Raw genomic sequence first — 21,243 nt, 5'->3', positions numbered from 1 at the left:
GTCAGTGTTCTGAGCAGAGAGCACGAAGGAGGTCCAAACTGTTTTACAATGAAAGTCTGAGAAGTCAGGCTGTCCATTAGGAAACGAGGATCGAGTGTTGTAGATGGCGAGATGCTGAATAATTTACAGCAGCAGTAAAAAGAAAAACCCATATTAAACTTTAGAGACACGACTGACTTCTGGTTCCCGTCTCTCTGACTTTATTTAAGCTTGATGTCTGCAGTCTCTGCTGTTTCCGACCTCGTGCAGACCTCGTTTCAGTTCAGAAGCACACGAAGAAACATGGAACTATAAATGTTTTGTGCACCTTTTTCTCATTTGTAAGAAGCTTTAAACGTGCTTTTCTTTAGTGGAGTAAATTTGTGTTAGCAGAAAGTTACAGTTTTTCTTGCCAAGTTAAAAAAAGAAGGGCTAAATCACACTGCTGTGAACCAGCTAAACTTTATGACACGAACGCTCACATGAGCTCTTTTTAAATCGTCAGTGAGATGGAAGCACTTGAGCAAGGCTAAATCATATATAAGTAACAAACCATGAAATTAAATGTGTCACATCCAAGTTATTTTTCACGCAGAACGTCTTGAGCTGCCTCGTAAATAAGCCTCGTTGTACACGCTTGTATAAATGGGGATATAAGCCAACATTGTTTGCATAAACATGCACATTTACACACAATTGCACACACAAATATGGACAATAGAGCACCGTGGTGCTTGTGCTGTTTAGGATAATCAACCATTATTTGTATTTGCTCGGATTTGTCTCCTGGACATCAGTGCGAAGCACAGAATTGGCTCCTGTGTGGCTGAGCAGTAAATATCTGTGAAGGAAGGTGATCATGTCTGATGTCTGCGCAGCCGTCCGCTGTTTCCCTTTGCTTTCAATTTCTTATACCTGATGTTTCAGATTCCTCGTGTCCTATTGGCCTCTGGAAGGCACTCAGAGCACGGGTTAACGCGAGGTGACGTACAGTATTTGGGCCGGAGGCGTGCTGTTATTTTTGAGAGGATGACATTTTTCCTGCAGCCTCGCTCGCCATCCTTGCGTTCCCCCTGTTGCTCGTCTCTGTGCCTCCGTTTCCTTATTATCCTCTCGTCTCCCTCACTGATCGTCTGTCTTTGCATTCTCTTATTTTTAACGCTTCTCGTCTCGTCTGTCTCTTTTTCTTTCTGTCTCTGTAACAAGATGACCTTTTTAAGTGGACCGGTGCTTCAGCGCCATCAGCTAAATTAAGGACAACACTTTGACACTGGGACACACACACACACACACACACACACACACACACACACACACACACACACACACACACACACACACACACACACACACAGAAAACCTTGTTGCTGTCTCTGCCTAGTTAGCTGTGACAGTGAATGGCTGTTAACAGGTCAGTGCCTTCAGAACACCTCAGGTTCTCCTCTGATGATACCGAGCTCGAAGGCCTCGTGTGAGTCCGTGTGTGCACGTGTGCTTCATCCTTCTTGATGCATGTCTGGTGTTTCCATCCCGCTGGTTTACTGTCACATCAAAGTGGGGCACAAACAGAGGAGTTTTCGGTTTAGCATCATGAGCGTTGTGTGAAGGTGAGACAGCGAACAGAGAGCGAGCGCTGACCTCAGCACAGGTGATGAAATGCTGCTGACGCTGGCAGAGGTCCACATCTGAGCGGGTTCAGTCAGTCGCTGTCACATTTTCTCCTTTATTACAAAGGATTTATTACATCAGGTTTCACATATAAACACACAAAGCAAAGCTTGAAAACAGCACAAAGACACTTTAGAGCAACACAAACTGAAATCAGCTGACTTTACCGTCAAGACGCAGAAAGAAATAATTATTTTTCTTTCTATCCGCCCGGCATGGAGGTAACTGAAGAACCTCTGTAATGACATAATTGTAGCTGTAATCTGATTACTGCATTCAGTACAGTAACACAGTATATATGACAGGAAATAAGGAAAACCTGAGCAGGTCTACTGTAACTCATGTTCAAATACAGAATGTGCAATACTTGTGTAAATGTTATCCAAAGGTTAAAGCGATGAATCACCTTAAACAGCGCGGTGACAGCAGCTACCGAGTGCTGTGGCTTTTAAATGAGCAGCGGCGGAGCAGAGCTGTGAGGCGGTGCGACTGTGAAGAGCACATTTAGTGTTTATGGGCAGACAGGTAATTGAGCGAGTCCCGGGAGGCCCGACCAGCACCTCTGACCTGCTCCTGTCACATGCATGGCTGCCAACAGTTACTCTATTCGTCTACAGCCCTGTTATTCTCATTTCTTCCTGATTTTATAGGTTTCTCTCCCTCTCTCTCTGTAACACCGTCAGAAACATATTTAGACTTGAATCTGGTCCGCCGTGTTTTTCTATGTGATATTTGACCTAAAAGGTCTTTTGATAGCTGTAGCAGAATCCATCTCTGTTGAAAGAACAAACAGCTAAAGTGCTAGCTAAGAGACAGCAGGGTTATTATGCATGATAGCAGAGGGCTGCTTTCTTTCCCGACTGCCGGAAGCCTGATTTTCCGAGTGCACATAAGGCACAGACCTGCACACACACAGGAGCTGACATCTTGGCTTCTACGCTAATACCTAACATAGATTTTCTGCATCAGCATGCAGGCTGGCGGACAAGGGAAGAAGTGCATAAACAGGATACAAACCCACATGCATATATACATGTACACCAGGATGCTTAAGAACAAAACAGCCAAACACAAACTGGCACGAACACTTCCATTCCTCAGATAGACTCTGCTCTTCTTCTTCTCTGCTCTTTCCCCATTAAAACATGTAGCTGAATATGAATGAAATCCCCACAGTGTGAAGCCTTCCCTCAGTAGACTGCTGCAGCTCCAGCCACACTTTGTAAATTAAGCAGTTTTTTTACACACTTGCAATTTACATAAAAATGTTCCCCAGTCACTGGAGATATAAAGATTTTGTGACACAAAATACCTCATTACTTCCACATTTGCAGAAGAATAGGAGAATACTGTAAGCAGCATTTCGAGCTTGTAAAACTAAAATGGGGGAGCCTCGAGCGTCCACAGCAGCTACCTTTCAAAGAGACGGCACCGCCGCTGCAAAAAGTGAAGCTTACTTGTACACTTGAAAAATGAAGGCACCCGCAGACTAAAGCTGGAAATCGGCATCATATATGTTACCCTGCGACTGCGCTGCAGCATAGGCAGCGGGTTTGTCGTGGTCTTGATGAAGACAGAAGATGAATCTGAGGCTACTGAAGATGAAGAATGAGTTTTTATACAAATCAGATTCTGTATTCTGACAATGCAAAGCTGCAAGGTGCAAAGCGATGCACCAGATTTCCAACACTGGCTTCACACTGGTGCTGTAGCAAACCAGCCTGAAATACTAGAGGACAACAGTCCTTTATTGAAGAGGTTCTGTTTTGCCTTACTCACTCATTAGATTTACTGGAGGTGCCAAAACTACTTGGTCAGTCTAGGAAGAAGCTGTGGTTCAGGTTGAAAAAGCAGAAATGTTGCTGGAGGATAGGCCTGTATATCTGTTATGCCTGTTTCATGCAACTGCGTCAGATTAAGCAACTATACAGATATAGTTTCTTTCCATACCTACGCAGCTACAGCAGCAACAATAACTCCATCACTGACAGTCAACTGAGTTAGTGATGGAACTGAACCAAGAACCAGCGTGCACGTCACTATGCTCCAGAACAGCATGGTTTCCATCCATTAGGCCAAGCTTCACACAATAAACTGATCAGCTGCCGTGCATGGCACTCGCCTTCTTTGTGGGCCCAGGAAAGATTGGGCCTTGCCTTGTGTAACCTGTCTTTATAATTGATGCCAGCGGTTTTAAATGATGATTCTCTCATAATTATGTCGAAGGCCTCAATATTTCACTTAGAAATGTGAATTCTTAGTGCTTTAACCACTTTGGGAAGCCAAGCATGCAGAAGCTTGTTTTCCTAGAAAATGTTGGGTTTTAGTTGCTATGGCCACAGATGCAGAAAAGGAAAGAGGGCACAACTTCTTGAAGATTGCTGAAAAACCTCCACAGAAAGGCTGAAGATGCTTCACCTGCCCTTGGTTCAACGGTGAAACAGTAGAGGTGCACACTGTGCACATCAGGGTTCGGTGAGGGGGTACAGCCGGCTCTGAGACGCAGAACTCTGAACAATATCAATCAAAAGCCAATAAATATGTCAAATAATTTAATGGTCTAACTTCTTATCTTCTCTTTTCTAATCTTAAAGCTACACCCTGAAAAGAAGGGAATAGGAATTTAATATGTGCTTCATATCAGTTCAGGGCCTCTAGTGACTCGATATGTCACATAGTGTGAAAAACAGCCCGAGAATTTAACCCCAGAGGTAGAGCACAAACCTGAAAACGAATAAAAGAAATATAAAACAAATAATAATAATTTAAAATTTAAAGACAATAAATTGAATATACTGAAATCTCTCGTGGGACACTTTCCTCACTGGTTGCCTTTCATGCCTGCTGGTTTTGTCTTATTCCAGCTAAAATGATCTCAGCCTGATTTGTTTGGATCAGAGGTTTTTTTTTGCTTTTTTCCTCCCTCTTTATTTCTAAAGTTTTGCACATGTAATTTGACATATCAGGCCCAATACAGCAAGTACCAACCGATATAAAGACATATATCAAAACAAATTAGGCCATTAAAATTCAGATGATAACAAAAAAACACGAAAAAAGAAAGAAAAAAAAAGGAAGAGAAACAAAAAAAAAACCCAACAACAGCCCACGCACAGAGAACAACAACAACAACAACAACAAAAAACACAAAAAATAAAATAAATTTAAAAATCAACTCCCTCCCAAAACCATAACAAAATGATCAGAGTTTAAGCTGATTGGTCCAATCAGTGTTGCCCCGGGAACGTCACTGGATCAGTGTAATCTCTTTGCAGTGTGATCTTTACTGGACTTTAACACAGTTGAAACAGCTGCAAGTCCAAGCAGTTCATTTTATGCCCATCACATCAGAACAGGTGGAGACAGCGGGACCCAATGTTTCCTGTATAAACCCCACCCTTCCTCAGACCCTGTAGAGTCCTTCTTCATTATATACTTTTATTGTACAGCCCTGACCAAAAGTTTATGATCACCTGAAAATCATATTTTGCATAGTTGGATCTTAACAAGGTTCCAAGTTGAGCTTCAACATGCAGAAAATTTCAACATGCAATTTATTGAAAACAACCTTAAACTGAAGCGGGCTGTTTTACAGCTGATCAAACGTTTAGGACCAAGGAAAGAAAAGCGTCTGGACTTATTTAAGTTGCTTGAAGACGTTTCACCTCTCATCTGAGAAGCTTCTTCAGTTCTAAGGTCAAATGGTGGAGAGTCCCAGATATAAACCTAGTGGGAGTTTCCCCCCAAAGAGGGACAAAGGACCCCCTGATGATCCTCTACCTAATCACATGAGCTGTCTTCAAGCTGTCTTCGCATGAGTCTTCCAGCAACTCAAACAAGTCCAGACGCTTTTCTTTGCAAGCTCCTTAGACTACGATGACCTGGATGACTGAGAACCTTCACAGACGTTTAGGACCACGTGCCTTTAAAAGGCCAAATCTGTGCAAAAATGTGATTCGCTGTCATTTTCTGTCAGGTCACAGTGTCATGACGTTCTGATGGCAAAGGCAGCATGTATTTCTCCTCACTGGAAGATCTCCAATCAAAGACAAGAAGCGACCTGCCTAGCCTGCCATCAGCCTCCGTTATAACTTATTATTGTACATGAATGATTGAGGAGCGTCTCGCTGCTGCACACAGAGGATAGTCTTTACTCTGCATGTCTTTATCGTGATCTGTCTCTCGGTGTTATTGGATGGGAAGTAGACGGTGATTAATTATCTTTCTTCTCTGTTATTTTTTCTGTCTGTGTCTCTCCAGGGAGTTTTTCCTGCCAGCTACGTTCACTTGAAGAAGGCCATCGTCACCAACAGAGGGTAAGTGTGTAAACCTGCGACACTACACTGAGCCTCTGTGAAACCTCAGGCTCGGTTAGACTCACGCTTTCGATGAATTTAACACCTTCACTGACTCCAGCATCATGTTTCAGTTTGAGGGCTGAAAGCAGTCGTGTTGAACATAAAACCAGCAAAAAGCATTTATTGTCCTCTGAGCCTTTCTTTCTCTCCTGTTACTCATTCAGTCATTAGTGTCTCTTTTCTGTCTGAAGAGGATTTTAACCAGAGCTTCACGGACAGAGCGTCGCTAACAGCCTCTGCTGAGAGTGACAATACGTTATACTGCCAAACGTATTCAGTCAGCCCTGCATTTGTTCCAGTCACTTCCACAGGCTTTTAAAATAAATGCAAAGTTTCCTTATTGTCTGACTCACTAATGAAAGCTGCACATGTGGCAGCTAATACCTGCAGGCCAAAACGATCGAGGCTGTTTTTTGTCATAAAGTAGAGTGTATTATTCGTACCACCTGCACATGTGGCGTGGTTTGCAGCACACACATGCACACGGTGAGCCACTGCAATCATCTGTGGGAAACCCACTCTTGCTTTTAAGAGCACCAGCTCTGCACTTGTTTTCAAGGTACTAATGAGGTTAACATCTTGGAGAAGTTGCCACAGTTTTTCGGTGGATTCAGTCCGAGTCTTCTGCTTGTATGATCCTGGCCTGAGCCTGAGATGTTGATCTGGGCTCTTTGGCGCCCTGCTTCCTGCTGCAGGACTTGCTGCTCTGCTTTCAGCTGAAGAACAGTCTTTGTGAGTCTGGCTGCATGTTTAGATCGCTGTGAGTTTGGGGGCCGATCAGACTCCTTCCTGATGGTGTTGTGAGATAACAATCATCGAACATGCCAAAAGCCTTTTGCACCATACTGTATGTCATCATCTTTTAGTCACTCCAGATCTGATCCGATTTGAGTCGCCCTCGTGTACCGAATGTGGGATGATGCCACAGTCGGGTATATTTTATATCCGCAGTGCTGGGAGGCATTTTTCTTCTTCTGCAGCTAAAACTGTTTAGGAGGTAATTTGATGAAATCTGCTTTTCTGTTGGGATCAGTTGTTTTGAGAGTCATTCTTTCTAAATAAGGTATAAACCTCCTTTTTTCTCATTTCCTTCCAAGTTCAACTGTACATATTTTAATACATTAGCATAATTATTTGGAAAAGCTTTAAAAACAAAAAACAAAAAACAAAACCCTCCAAAATTCAGATTAATCAGCGTTACAGAGCGTGTCGCGATTTGCATAAGAGTTTTTTAATTAAAGGCAGAGAGTAAATTAATTGGAATTAGTGAATCTTTTAGAGTTTCAAGTAGGCCCCCGGGGCAGAGACGGAGAGTTGGTGTATTTTACTGAAGGAAGATGGAGGCTGCTGCATGATGACAAACATAATTAAAGACTGTTGATCAAGTGGGTCTTAAAGCAGCAGAGCTTTCGATGTGCACGTGGGTGTGTGTGAGGGAATAAGAGAATTACACTGTGTGTGTCTTCACTGTACAAACAAATGAGCCATGTTCAGTATGAGTTACAGACACTCAAGGGGTGGTGTAGGTGGAGGCGTGTTGCTTCAGGTACCAATTAAAAGCCGTACTGACAAACAGAATAAAGCTAGTACTTCATGTTTTACCTCAGGGATGATACGCTGGACCGTGCATGCACTTGATTGGTCAGCTCGGCATTACATCAGCTCGTGTTGAGCCAACTTCAACTCTAAGTTTTCTTGCTGGAGCTCCCTGAGCACCACCTGCTCCCTGCTGCACTTATTCTAACTCACTGATGTTTCTTCTCAGTTCACGAGCACTGTGGTAGTTCAGACTGTGTTGAACCTTTACTGTAATTACAACACGGAGAGAACGTTTGGAAGAATGGAACAAAATTTACTGTGAGAGAAAATCTATTTGGTGATTAGACCCCGATGACCCAACGTGTCATTACGGGATCCCAGCGGTGGCAGGATTTAGGACGGGACCCCCGGAATCAGGACGCTGGTGATTTAGATGGAGGCTTGGATGGAGCTCTGAGTGATTCGGGGGAGGCGGAGATGGGGAGGAGGCTGGTTGCACATATGAGAGCCTGAAAGAGAGAATGACAATGAGGACCGAGATATAATGTAATGATGTAAGTGTTGCGTTTGAGAGCGTGGGAAAGTGGAAGTGATGTAAAGAACAGACAACCAGGAAAAAAGACAGACATATAACTTAGGCGTAAGCTTCATATAATTATTGAATTATGTACATCAATGTTTTACATTACTGCATTAAAGAAAACGGGATGTGATCACAGTAACGTGGTACACCCACCAACAGGGCTCGATCGCTGTGATTGGTCTGCTGGGTAAAAGGTGACCAACAAAGAGTTGACCATCCAGCACTGCTCACAGCACCAAGGAGGATGTCTGCTCTGCATGAAGCAGGCAGCAGGACATCTGTACAGTAGATGCTTCTGAGCTTTAGTGAACCTTCTTTTCATAAAACGTCCACTTTTACTGTCCGGTGAGAATCAGCGTAGTCACTCTGCACCCTAGAAAATCTGACAGTGATCTTTAATGTCTCATGTGTTTGAGACGGCACGGAGAGATTTGAATATCCTTATGTAAAAACTGCAGCATGAGGTCAAACGAGTTTAGCGGATTTTAATTTGTTCCTGTGGAGTCGGCCTGCCTGCGTCCCTGTGTCGATCCACCAGTGTACAGCAGCCTGCAGGTTTGTGCCAGGAAGCTCTCAGAGCTGACATTTACAATTATCACAACCCTGCACTTCATTACTACACATGGAGAGAGAAACCTATTGTACAAGTGCACGCGACACATTTATAGTAACGGTACAAAAAGACTTGAACAGCAAAATGCACCAAAAAAACCTAACAAACAAAAAACACTTGCAGGCATAAAAGAATGAAATCAGGCTCATGTCTGAAGTTAAATGAACACTTTGTGTAGAGCCTGTGTGAGCTCCTCAGTGAGTCTGATCACCTGCTTACTGTTTGTTTGCAGCTCCAGTCAGACCCAGGACCCGACTCTCATCAGGTTTTCTGCACAGTGCATGTGAATCGATTATGAAGTGACAGATTTTTAACTCACCGGATCGTTTGGTCAGTTCTTTTCTGGCATTTTGGCTCCACCTGGACTGACGCGAGGTTTTGCTACATGGAAAAAAAAGTTTGTCCAAATGAATTAAAATGACTGTTCAATAGCAGAAGGCAGAGGTGTGGACTCGAGTCACATGACTTGGACTCGAGTCAGACTCGAGTCATTAATTTTATGACTTTAGACTTGACTTGAAAAAATGTTCTAAGACTTGTGACTTGACTTGGACTTTTACACCAATGACTTGGGACTTGAATTGGACTTGAACCGGTTTACTTGAAAAGACTTGATATTTTACCCCAAATATAAAATTTAACATGCATATTATATAGAGATTGAAAATGTGACGTCATTCACGGGTAGAACCGCAAAGGATTCTGGGAACTCGTGGCAAGCGGTACTAGCGCACGCAGGCTTTCAATTAAAATCAGTCACACAGCGATAAAAAGAAACACAAAAATGTCAAGAAGCTGTTGTATTATTAACTGCAATAGCCGGTCGCATGACAGCCACGGGAAGCTGACGGGTAAAGAGATCGGTTGTTATCGGATTACGTCGTTGAAGAGAAATTGTTCGAGCCATGTTTCCGAAGTAACAAAGAGGCGACGGATGGACTGGATTGCAGCCATTCAAAGATCAAATATAACGTCCCAGAACCCTCCAGCTCACAGGTTAGTCTGCTCCAAGCATTTACACGAAGGTCAGTGTTTTTTAGTAGTTAATACGTCATTTTCATAACATAATTGGTGATATAGGTTACAAGCAAGTCTGGCGCTGAACAGAAATTGTCGCGCTATGCTCCTTTATTTATTGTGCATAAATAGTGAATTGTCCTGACACAATATTGCGTTTCGCTTCTGTTATTATGGTACATTGACAAAAACATATACTTTTATTCACAGGATAAAACAGGTTTTTTGTATCACTAATTGCCCAGTACGATTACAGCATACAATATTATTGTCACTGCTACATTTCTGTGATGCTACCAGAAATTATTTCCACTACTAATTAATTACCGTTGAGCTCAAAGGTCCTATTAATAAACGGTTAAGGAATGTATATTTATGACGACGATTTGTGAGACTGGTAAACTTATGATACGTACGATGGTCTTTCGTTCTACACGGTGCATTTCAAGGTCCTGCACCCATCCGTCGGTAAACTGTACCTGGGCTTGTTGCAGTGACCGGAAGTTACTAAACTTCATGAGTGTATGCACTCACAAGAACCGTATAATTATAAATATGCATATAAATATGCTACGATGAGATAGCTGACTTCATCTAACTAGCAAATGTTGTCCAGGCTACGTTGGTGATACAGTTTTTTTAATGTGTATGATATTTTTGTCATGCGATTTTAAAGCCGGTCCTACAACCGCATCCAAGAATAACATGCAGCTTATCTCAGAACTATCAGTGAAAATTATTCTTGGAGCTAGGTTTAATTGAGCTGCATTTTAAAGAGGTGCAATTTCACAATTTGTGTATATTTTCTAAGTTCACTATTTTGTCATGTGTTGAGAAAAACACAGATTTAAAAATTACATGGTCTAATATTTACATTTAGCATAACTGCAACATTATTTTTTCGTTGTTTTTTTTTTTAAAGACTCGAAAGGACTTGAAATTCAAAGTTTCAGACTTGTGACTTGACTCGGACTTTTACACCAGTGACTTGAGACTCGACTCTGACTTGCCTGACATTACTTGAGACTTGACTTGAGACTTGAGGATAAAGACTTGAGACTTACTTGAGACTTGCAAAACAATGACTTGGTCCCACCTCTGGCAGAAGGTAGCAGCACAATGTTCCTGAGAAGCACTGAAGCATCTGAGGCTGGGAGTTTGTGTGGCTCCCTCTGCAAACAGTCAAACAGGCTGATGGGAGCAGCAGGTCAGTGAAATGCTCTACAGGCTCGTTTTTAATCCTTTATTCCAACAAGTTTAACAAGCAGAATAATTCAAACACTTCAGGCAAGTTCCACTGCCTTTCAAGTTTATGTAAAGAAACAACTGAGCTGACAACTCGGTCAAAACTACCAATAAACTGTCATTAAATACAATATACTCCCAACTGGGTTAGGGTTCATATTTTTATTGGGTTGATAATTTAGATGAAGATGTCATTTTCTTCCCTACAGGTCCAGTATACCCAGACTTTCTCTCTAATATTGAACCTCATGATTAACAGCTGAAAGTAACAGTAGCACGCTCCTGAAAAGCACCGAAGCCTCAAAAAGAAACACAGATGCTGTAAAACGTACATTTTTTGCACCATTTCTTCTACATTTGAAGGTTTAATACGAGGAGACGATCTGTGCTCCACCAAAAACAGAAATACATTTGTTTTACTAGTTTCTTATTACTTTTATGATTAAAAGAAAATAATTTCATACATTGCACAAGTTTTGTATTTGGCAGCAGCAGCATGGTGCTCCAGAGATCAGTGCTGCTATCTTTGAGTTTGAATCTTCCTGCTTGGAGGGTTTCTGCAGATTTCCTTCACACCTGCCTGTTAGCTGGACCTCATTGGTTGTAGGTGCATGTGGTCGCACGTGGACCCACTCTGCTCTGTGTGGACCCACTCTGCTCTGTGTGGACCCACTCTGCTCTGTGTGGACCCACTCTGCACTGTGTGGACCCACTCTGCTCTGTGTGGACCCACTCTGCTCTGTGTGGACCCACTCTGCACTGTGTGGACACAGACTAAAGCTGCACAAATGACAAAACATGCTTATGAACTCATAAATAATGAGTCGGTTACAAAAGACAAATTTTAAAAATGTGCAGTGCATTGTGACGTTGTGAATAAATGGCAGTATGTGCAGTTCACATCTAAATGAATAGTTAATGTTACATGCAGTGCTGCGTGTAACCTCTGGGCGCCGTGAACAGTGTGGACGTATTTTTAGAAGCAGTGTTGCGCTGTTTGCACGGTGACCCTCAGCTCAGCGATCGGTGCGGTGAAATGACGGCCGCCCTGCATTTAACCCCAAGTTAATGTCAGCATACGGAGCTTGATGGTTTTCATCTTTGACGCCAGCTTCATGTTTGTGATCCACAGATGGAAAAGAGCACATGTGTTTAAAAAAGAGAGAAAAGTGCTCCGTGTCTGCACGTGTACGCTTTTATCATTTCTTATCAGAGCCAATCATTTCTTTTTCATTTCCCACTCTTCTGTCATCCTGCCTCGGTCCATTTTCTAACTTTTTGATTTTGAAGCTGTTTCTTAACAATTCAAAGCACCAAATAAACGAAAATAAGACGCTAAAACCAAATCCCTCGTTCTAACTTTGTCTGAGCTGCTTACGCACCAGGCTGGATTTACTGTAGCTTATCACGTATCATTTAAGGGACAATTTACTCATTATCCTAACTTAATAATGTCACATTTTCCCATGAATGCAGTCTTTTTGAAAATGCAAAGAAAAGCTTTTATACCATTTTGGATTCGTGCTGCAAAGATTGTGGAGCATTAAATAAATTTTATGAAGCACAAAAGAACTTCTCATCTTTTCCGTGTTCGCATTTCAGGGTGACTTGAGCTAATGTAAAACCTAAGAGACCATCAACAGTGAGAGCGGTTTGTTGGGTTCAAAGTGTCATCATCTAATAACTGATTAAGCCATCAAGATTCAAATTAGTTTCATTTAAATACTGCCAGTTCACAAGAACAGCCACGAGGCTCTTTATATGTTTAGGTAATGAGCCTACAGGCTTATATGGAAAAACCCATTTGGTGATAGTGGGGGGGGAGAACTCCCTTTCTAGGTGAAAAAGCTTCCAGCAGAACCGAGCTCTGTGAGGGGAGAGGATAACACGAGAGACCACAAACAGCAAACGGGACAAATCACAAACTACGAGACAGAATCACACATTTGCTGGATCGTGTGAGCGCTTCAGTTCGCTGTCTGCTGGGAGTTCAGTAAATAGAGCTTAATACAGCTCAAGTACACAGACTGAGTCGGATGACGCACCAAATCAAAGCAGTTTAATGGCAGGAAGCATGACAACATCCCTGGAGACTAGAAGCTGGTAGTCATGGTGAAACACACCACAGATGGAGGCTCAGCTGAGGCATCCAGGTAAGGTGGAGATGTGGAGGAGGTGAGTTGCATGAATGAGAGTCTGAAATGCAGAATAACAGAATAGCAGTGAGATTTAAAGCACAGGGAACAGAGAGACTAACTGGCTCTCAGAAAACAGGCAAAAAGACTATTGGATCAAAGACGACAGAATTGAGTTTGACAGGGTGGGAAAGCGGAAATGATGAAAGAGCAGCAGCTCAAACACTCAGGGCTGCAGGCAGGTAGGAGAAAACAGAGCGGATGACGGAGGTTGGACAGCAGTGCTCTGGTCAGGATGTGCCAGCTATTCCGTTTTAATGGCCAGCAGGGGGCGCCTGCTCTGAGTACAGGAGTCATCCTGCTCCTTGGATCTTTGGCCTCAGTAAAAACTTGATCCTGATCAGTCCTGCTGCTCTCAGCCACGAGGCTTAATTCCTGCTGAATGTCCTTCATTTAGTGCAGTGTGACCCTAATAACCGCAGAGATAACGGCGGAGCGTGTCGACATGCTCGGGTTTGATTTTTGAGCTCAGAGCATCTGACTCACCTGACTTTTCTGTTTAACTAAAATTAAGAAAGACTCAGACTTTTGTGTCCATACTGTCACCTAGTGCACTGGTGTCCTTCCACTCTCACACATGATATCCATGAAACCAGAAGCTATAACTTAAGATGCACATTTAAGGAAACCAGTTAACAGTTAACAGAGTACTGCAAGAAAAACAATCCCAGTCTGACTTACATCGGCTCATCGCTCCAAAGTCATTGGGGTATTTGTCTCTATCAGCCGTTTGACCCTGGTGTTGTTAGTCTCTGCATCTCCTCCATCACTGGTCGGCCAATCACGACCTTTAAAAACTGATCATTTATGAATTATTATTATTTCAAACATCACAAACACTTCAGTTCAACCTGTTCTTACATATTCATCAAAGCATATCTCTGCTGATCATCGTCTGAATGGTAGCTGGCTGTCAGGGCTGAAACCACATTAGAGTTTGCAGGAGGGCGTGGTCTGTGTCGCTGCTGCGGGGAGGCTGACACACCGGAGCTGCATCAGTTCATCACGCCTCCCCTGCATTTAAGTCTGTACCGGGTCCTGAGTATGTGAGGCTGGCAGCTGAAACCACATTAGAGTTGTCTCAAGATGAAAACTGACGTTCACCCCTCGGCCATAGGCTGGTGGGGTACTGTCGACGCCCCGCTGGGCAGCCAGGTGTCCGCAATTAGTCGAGAACAAGGTAACATAGGATTTTCACATTCATACCAGGTGTAGCTACTAAAAATCTGGAATGAGTTTAAATCTCAGCAAACTTGACCTCAAGGCCAAGGTCAGAGGTCAGGTTTTTTGAAAATCTTGTGAACATAACAGCTCAATGATTTTGAAATTCATCCTATTAGTGCATCCACAGGCAGGCTGAGGGGTAGCACCGGGCCGTCAGTGTTTTTATAACATGAACGTTCTGGGTTTGAATCTGAGGGTCATCTGAGGAGTTTGTAGGGTGTTGAGGACGACACACTGATGCACACGGCTCAGCAGGGTTTTTCAGCTGCTGTGACAGAAAACGTATATAAACACACGCCCGGTCCAAAGCCAAGTTCAGCTGTGGTCTGAGGTGGTGAGTGTTATGGACTACGGTAAGTGCTAAAAGTGCACTTAGTGGCTCTGTTGTTGAGGTCCGAGAGGTCAGGAGCAGAAAAAGCTCCATCGAACCTGTTTTTGCTGGACGCAGTTAGCAGGGTAAAAACATCAGGATGTGTTAGATTACAGGATGTGGTGGGGTTTGATGCACCAGCGATAGAAGGCGGGGGCCAGCAGCTCTTATGTGATGCTGTGTTTGCTGCCAGCAGGTGTAAACAGTAGGCTGGCTAAAGCCGTGTTTATTATCTACGTCCGAGCTGCCGGGAGCTGTCAAACTGCTTCATTGGAGGTGGATTCAGATGGGAGCAGTGTGCGCTCGATGTGCCAGTGACATTCAGCTGTCACAGACTGTAAGTGCACCACTGCGTAAAGTGAGAGATGGAGTGCTGCTGAAGTGCTGATACAGTTTATTTATGCAGAGGGTGTTGAGAAATGGACTAAGGATACAACCACGAGGGGCTCCGGCATTGATGCTGCTACGCCTCTTCTGACTGCCTGCGATCTTTTAGTGAGACGCACTTTGCCATGCTAATGTGTCATGCAGTACACTGGAAGCATCATTGAAAATGTTTTCTGTAATGCACAAAAACTAAGAAATAAGAGGCTGGATTGGAGTCGTTTAAAGCAGCCCAGAGAATACAGAATATTAAATCGCTGTAAAGTTTTAAACACAGCTGTGGGGTATGAATATAACCAAGGGATGAAAGACAAAAAGAATTTCCCCCAAAAATCTCTTCTTCTCTCAAGAGTTTCAAAACAGAGGCAGCGAGTGTTTTTAAGAATGAACTGCATGGAGAATAACAGAGAATAATAATAAAGAGAGGCTGTTATGAGGCAGCAGATGAAAATATAAGTGGCTTGAGACTGACGGAGAAACACTGTGGCAGCTCGGGGCAGCGATGACTCGGGGCAGAGATAACCAGATGGAGACTAGTTGTGGGGCACGGTGAGAGAGGATATGGATAAAGATTTGCAAACAACAGAAACACAGACAGAGGTCAGGCTAGGAGACAGAAACCAAAGACTGTGGGGATGTGGGTGCAGAGGGAGACAGAGCACAAAGAGGGAAGAAATGCAGGAGAGAAAGCAGAAAAGGGGGAATAACAGGAAAGGCAACACAGAAGAGGAAGAGGAAGCTGTGAAGAGGAAGAAGAGTAGAATGTGCAAATGGATGATGGAGATGTGCCAGAAAAGAGAGGAGGAACACGAGGCAGGGAAGCAGGAGGAGGGAGCGATTAGGCTGAGTGAAAAGTAGAACAGAGGCGAAGAGGAGGAGACGCGTCTGTGATACAAGTGTAACTAATGTGTGTGAAATCACCAGGCGGCCGCCAGCTACGGCTCAGCTGGGAGATCAGCTAATCTGGCACACTGGCTTTTATTAATTAATCAGTTACTGTATGCGACGGAGGGAAGGGGGGTACGTGAGCAGAGGGGTAAGAAGGAAAGAAGTGCTTCCCTGAGTGAGGGAGGGGCGAGCAGAAAGGTAGCGTGGGATGAGAAGAAGAACAAAAGTGTGTGTGTTGCTTTAATGCTCTTGACTGCAGGCTGGAGACGCAGCTTTCAGTTCTAGTGAAGAAATCCCTGATGCTCAAAACTATGTACAAGTGCTTAGGTGAAACGAGGTCTTTGTCTTCAGCTGCTTTTCTTTGTTCCACCTGAAGACGTGAGCAGGAGGTAGAGCAGGTCATCTACTGATGGAAGGTCGGTGGTTCGATCCCCGGCTGCTCCGGACTGCAAAGAGGCCAAACACTGAACCCGAGTTTCTCCTGAGTGAATGACAGATAGAAAGACTGAGCTGTGTTGTATAAGGCGCTTGGCAAAAGTAAGACCCATTTTATCCAGGCCACATTTGGAAACAGTAATCCATGCTTCAAAATGCTGCTGCACTTTGCTGCTGGGAGGTGAGGTGAAGGCGCGTTGTCCTCCTATGCATGGGAGGACAATGCATAGGAGGATTGTCCTCCCATGCAAAGGACAGGTTCATTAAACTCAACCTGTCCTTGGTGCATTGTCCCTCAACCGTCCAAGGAATACATCGATTATTTCCTGGAGCTTTCAGCGATTTCTGGACCCTGTGGATTCCTGCCTCATCCCTGTGGTCGGCCTGGATGATGCTCCTTCGTGACATTTACCTCCTGGAATCTGGACTTTATGTGCGTCACTGAGATTTGGCTTAACACGTGAGTCCGGTATTTTATCCGAACTTTTACCAGCGGCTTGTTCCTATTTTAACACACCGAGGACATCAGGGGAGGAAGAGGTACAGCGGGTGATTTTTTTTAAAAAGGATTTTAAATGTAAACTGTGATTTTTAGAGTTTTCATCTTCCAGCCTTGAGCTCACATGTTTTGAAGTTAATCACTCTAACTCAGTGATCATTGCTGTTATTTATCGTCCCTCTAAATACAATAAGAACTTCATAAATTACCTTTCAGAACTTCGAGCTGGGACTTTGCCCAACTACGATCATGTTTTTATTGTGGGAGGTTTTAATATCCATGTCTGCTGTCCAGACAAACCTCTGGTGAAAGGGTTTTTAAGCCTGACTCTTTTAATCTGGTCCAGTCCATACCCGGTCCCACACACGAACACGGAAACACACTAGGCTTGGTCTTGTCACACAGTCTACCTGAGTCAGACGTGGAAATATCTGACGCTGTCTTTTCTGATGCTGTTTTCACGAAACCACCGCACATGTTCGCCACTGTTGGATCATTAACCCTTCCACTGCTGTCCAGTTCTCCTTTGCTTTTAGCCAGCTGTCTGTCCCCGCTGATCTCACTCCCTTGGACACAGAGGACCTCAACTCCTGGTTTGAATCTTCTTGCCTTACTATACTGGACTCTGTGGCACCATTAAAAACCAGGCAGCCCAAGGCTAAAACCGAGCCTTGGTTTAATAACACCACTTGGGCTGTGATGAGGAAGTGTCATAGAGCTGAATGCAGATGGAAGAGGGACAAACTGCAGGTGTCTCTTCAAATCCTAAGGACTGCTGGCGCCTCTATCAGGATATGGTCAAAGAGGCTAAAAGAAAATACTTCTCCAAGATAATTTCCTCCAACAGTCATAATCCATGTGTGTTATTTAACTTAATGACACATTAATATCTGGTGTAGTCCCTGCTAATTTTAAGCATGCATAAGAAACCCGCCCTGGACCACACTGTATTGGCTAACTACAGGCCATCTCCAAGCTGTCTTTTATGTCTCAAATCTTAGAGAAAATTGTATATTCCCAGTTGATGGATTTTTTAAATGAGAACGGCATCTTAGAGGTCTTTCAATTAGGCTTTAAAAACCTTCATAGCACTGAGTCAGCAGTCCTAAAGGTTTTAATGATTTCCTCCTTTCCTGCGATTCTAGTAATCATGTTGTTCTGGTCCTCCTTGACCAAACACCTGCCTTTGACACTGTAGACCACAACATTTACTGTGGCTTACACCATCTTGCAGACATTTGTGGTACTGCTTTGAATTGGTTTAGCTCTTAGCTTTCTGACAGAACTGTTAGTGTTAACCTTTTAGGGCACGAGTCCTTTTCTGCTCCTCTTCAGTTTGGGGTCCCACAGGGCTCAATTTTAGGGCCTCTGCTTTTTTCATTATATTTACAGCCCGTGGGAACCATCCTTAGAAGGCATGTGATATCCTTCCACTGTTATGCTGACGACTGTCAGATTTATCAATGTGCATGATCTGTACACCTGTTTTTGATAATAAAGCTGGCTTTGACTTTGACAGTTTACCTTATTTCATATGTTAGCTCGTGCTTTGTGTTTCCACCTGTGCATGAAGTGTGCTTTGTTGGTACAGGCAGTATAAGTGGATTCTCTTATCTTATCTCTTATCAGAAATCCAAACACAAGATTAGTGTTTGGATTTCTGCTTCACTGAACTGTCAGTTCACTTTAATTCATTAGTGTAGAAACCTGACACACGTAACTCCACACAGTCGCCAAGTTCCTCTGGTGACAAAGCAGGCCAAGCTTTTATTGTCTCTCTTACTTTTACGCGCGCTAACAATTTCACATGTAAAGGCTTTGTACTGTGGACGTGCTGCTCTGTGTGTCCTTAAATCTGCTTCAGTTATGGACATCTGATGCTTGTCCAAACCCAGCAGCTGTGAATTAAATGTGTGTGTGTCTGTTTTCTATTGCAGGCCACATGAGACTGTGGTGCCTCTTGAAGACCCCATTGTCACCGAGGTCACGTCAACACTGCAGGAATGGGCCTTACTGTGGAAGCAGCTCTATGTGGTAAGCAGCGCGGAGCATCCGTGTGCATCGTGCCGCTTTGTTGTCAGGAACAAAGGGAATGCAACAGACCGAGTCCCCCAAAGCCCGACATCTTTAGAAAGAATCCAGTCGCTGCTTAATCTCGGCAAACATCATTATTATCACATGTATTCTGAAGCTGTCCCAGAATCTGAAAGTGCTGCAGTTGTTTTTGTTTTCGTGAAGAACTATTCTTGGAGGTTAACTAAAACTAACCCAGCCTACGGTGTGGGGAGGCCTTCAGCAGCAATTGGTGCTTGATAAATCTCTGTTTTGAAGAAAGAAATACAAGTAGCTGATCAACCAATCAGAACGCTGCACAGCTGCAAATCTTAAAAACATCTGCTCTTCATTTTTCCCACACCTAGTACAGTTTTTCTTGTTTTGTGGGTTTATAACCAACTAAATAAATGAGAGACTCAGGTTAACTTTACTTTAGCTGGTTTTGTAATGTGGGTTCATCCCAGTTCACACAAAATCTCCAACTCAGATCTTTTCTCTGTGTAAATCGGTGAAAGTGAATATTTTCTGGATGAATTCAGTGGACCAGCTGTGAAAAAAGAAACTCCCGCTGCTGGGATCAATAGCAAAAATAATGCACAATAAAATAAATAAAACATGTTCATCTGAGGATAACAAATAATAATTACTACTTCTTATTGCACAGCTGTGTGAGAACAGAGAAATGGAGGATACTGATTCTGACCTGTATTAAAATAAAAATATTCTCAACCAATCAGATTTCTGAATTGCACCAAAGACCTCTGAATGGGAACACTGACTTGTGTCCAGCCTCGGCCTGTGCTGCCCACAGATTCATGTATTTTTAAGGTGCGATGTTCCTGAGATGTGCCTGGCTCTGAAAGCACAGTGAAGGCTTTCTGTACAAAAGTGCAAAGGCTGCAAGCAGTAACTGTGAGCTCGCTGTCACTCATATCTGCATCACTGTCAGCCAATCAGATTTTTCACTCACTCCACCCTCTCTGTCCAGCCATCAGTTCGTAGCCTTTTTTCGTACTTTTAGGCCATCTGTCTTCTCGCCACTTCCTGTCGCAATATGTGATCGGAAATCCATCTGCCCCTAAACGGATAGAGGGGAAAGTAATCCGTGCATTAGGCCTGGTTGTAATCTAAAACTGTCGCTGTGCTCCGTCTCCTGTCTCTGTTCCGATGGTTATTTTCATCACTCATCTTCCTCGTGTCCTGCCAGCCCCGTCGCTCTGTGCTTTTATTCTGGTTTAACAGACTTTTGTCTTTGCTCCCTGCCAGAGTTGAAGAGATGAAAGACAAAATTGTCATTGTCGGGTTCTGCGTGACAGATTTTCTATTTCCATCCTGACAGATCTGACATTAGCGAGTGTTTTGTCACTGACAAAGTGAATGTCCTCTTAAAGCAGATGAAAATCCAGCAACAAGGAATGCTCGTGCGTTGTGGACGGATGGAGAGATATAGGAGTAGATTAGAGAGAATGACTGTCTTTGTTGCAACACTGTCTGCTTATAGATAAGCACACATGCAGATAAGAAATAATAAGCCCGTAAACAGAAAAGGACGTGGAGAGGAGACAGAGAGAGGCATGCCGAGGTCTAACACGATGAAGCTGGTGCTGAGCATCAGCGCACTGCAGAGCAATTCTCTGGTTTGTTAGAAGGGAAAGATTTTTGGTATTTCATGGGATAACAATCAAATTTTCCATACTTAAAAAATTGCCACGATAAGTTAAATTGAAATTACTATTATAATGTAAATGCCAAAAAACATGACTTGCAGAAAAGAGTGTGCTCTACATGCAGACAGCGGGCACAGTTGGGCCATAATCTGGGCGACTTTTGGCACCGTTCCCTCAGTTAGGGCACTGACGAGTGTTGTGTGGAACAGACGATCTGGACTTTAGATGCCTGCTCTGCAAACTCAGATGTGCCCTGAAGGCCACAACACATCTGATATTTGGACGTGTGGCTGAGCTGAGGCATACACATTTGACTTTAGTCAAGGCAAAATGTGGTCCATGGAAACCAAATTACACCAAAACAATGATTTAGAGCTGGGTATAAGGAACAAGTATCCCCCTTACATGTTGGACCTTTGATGGACCTCAGATATGTTTTATTGCAGGACAAATGTTGAAAGAGGAAATAAAAAATTTGAAGATGCTGTAAAATCATATTCATTATTAACTAGCAGCACTTTTCC

The 21,243-nt window shown here is 43.4% G+C and overlaps 1 protein-coding gene across 11 annotated transcripts in view; it reads left to right on the top strand.

The window, feature by feature from the left end:
- Positions 1–21,243, top strand: part of LOC101477666 (dedicator of cytokinesis protein 3) — a 239,469-nt gene that overhangs the window by 111,251 nt on the left and 106,975 nt on the right. For 9 of the 11 annotated variants that reach the window (XM_076884370.1, XM_076884369.1, XM_076884367.1 and 6 more), the window contains exons 4-5: positions 5,908–5,963; positions 18,935–19,031. In XM_076884370.1, the coding sequence (XP_076740485.1) occupies positions 5,908–5,963; positions 18,935–19,031 (153 nt within the window). Of the gene's footprint in view, positions 1–5,907; positions 5,964–13,102; positions 13,156–16,357; positions 16,959–18,934; positions 19,032–21,243 lie in introns of those variants that run through there. The other 2 variants (XM_076884366.1, XM_076884368.1) reach the window with 2 other exon arrangements.

The sequence above is a fragment of the Maylandia zebra genome, linkage group LG5 (assembly GCF_041146795.1).
Source record: "Maylandia zebra isolate NMK-2024a linkage group LG5, Mzebra_GT3a, whole genome shotgun sequence".
NCBI classification, from domain to species: Eukaryota; Metazoa; Chordata; class Actinopteri; order Cichliformes; family Cichlidae; genus Maylandia; species Maylandia zebra.
Note: the sequence above shows the minus strand (reverse complement) of the source record. Positions and strands in the feature narration are given on the sequence as shown.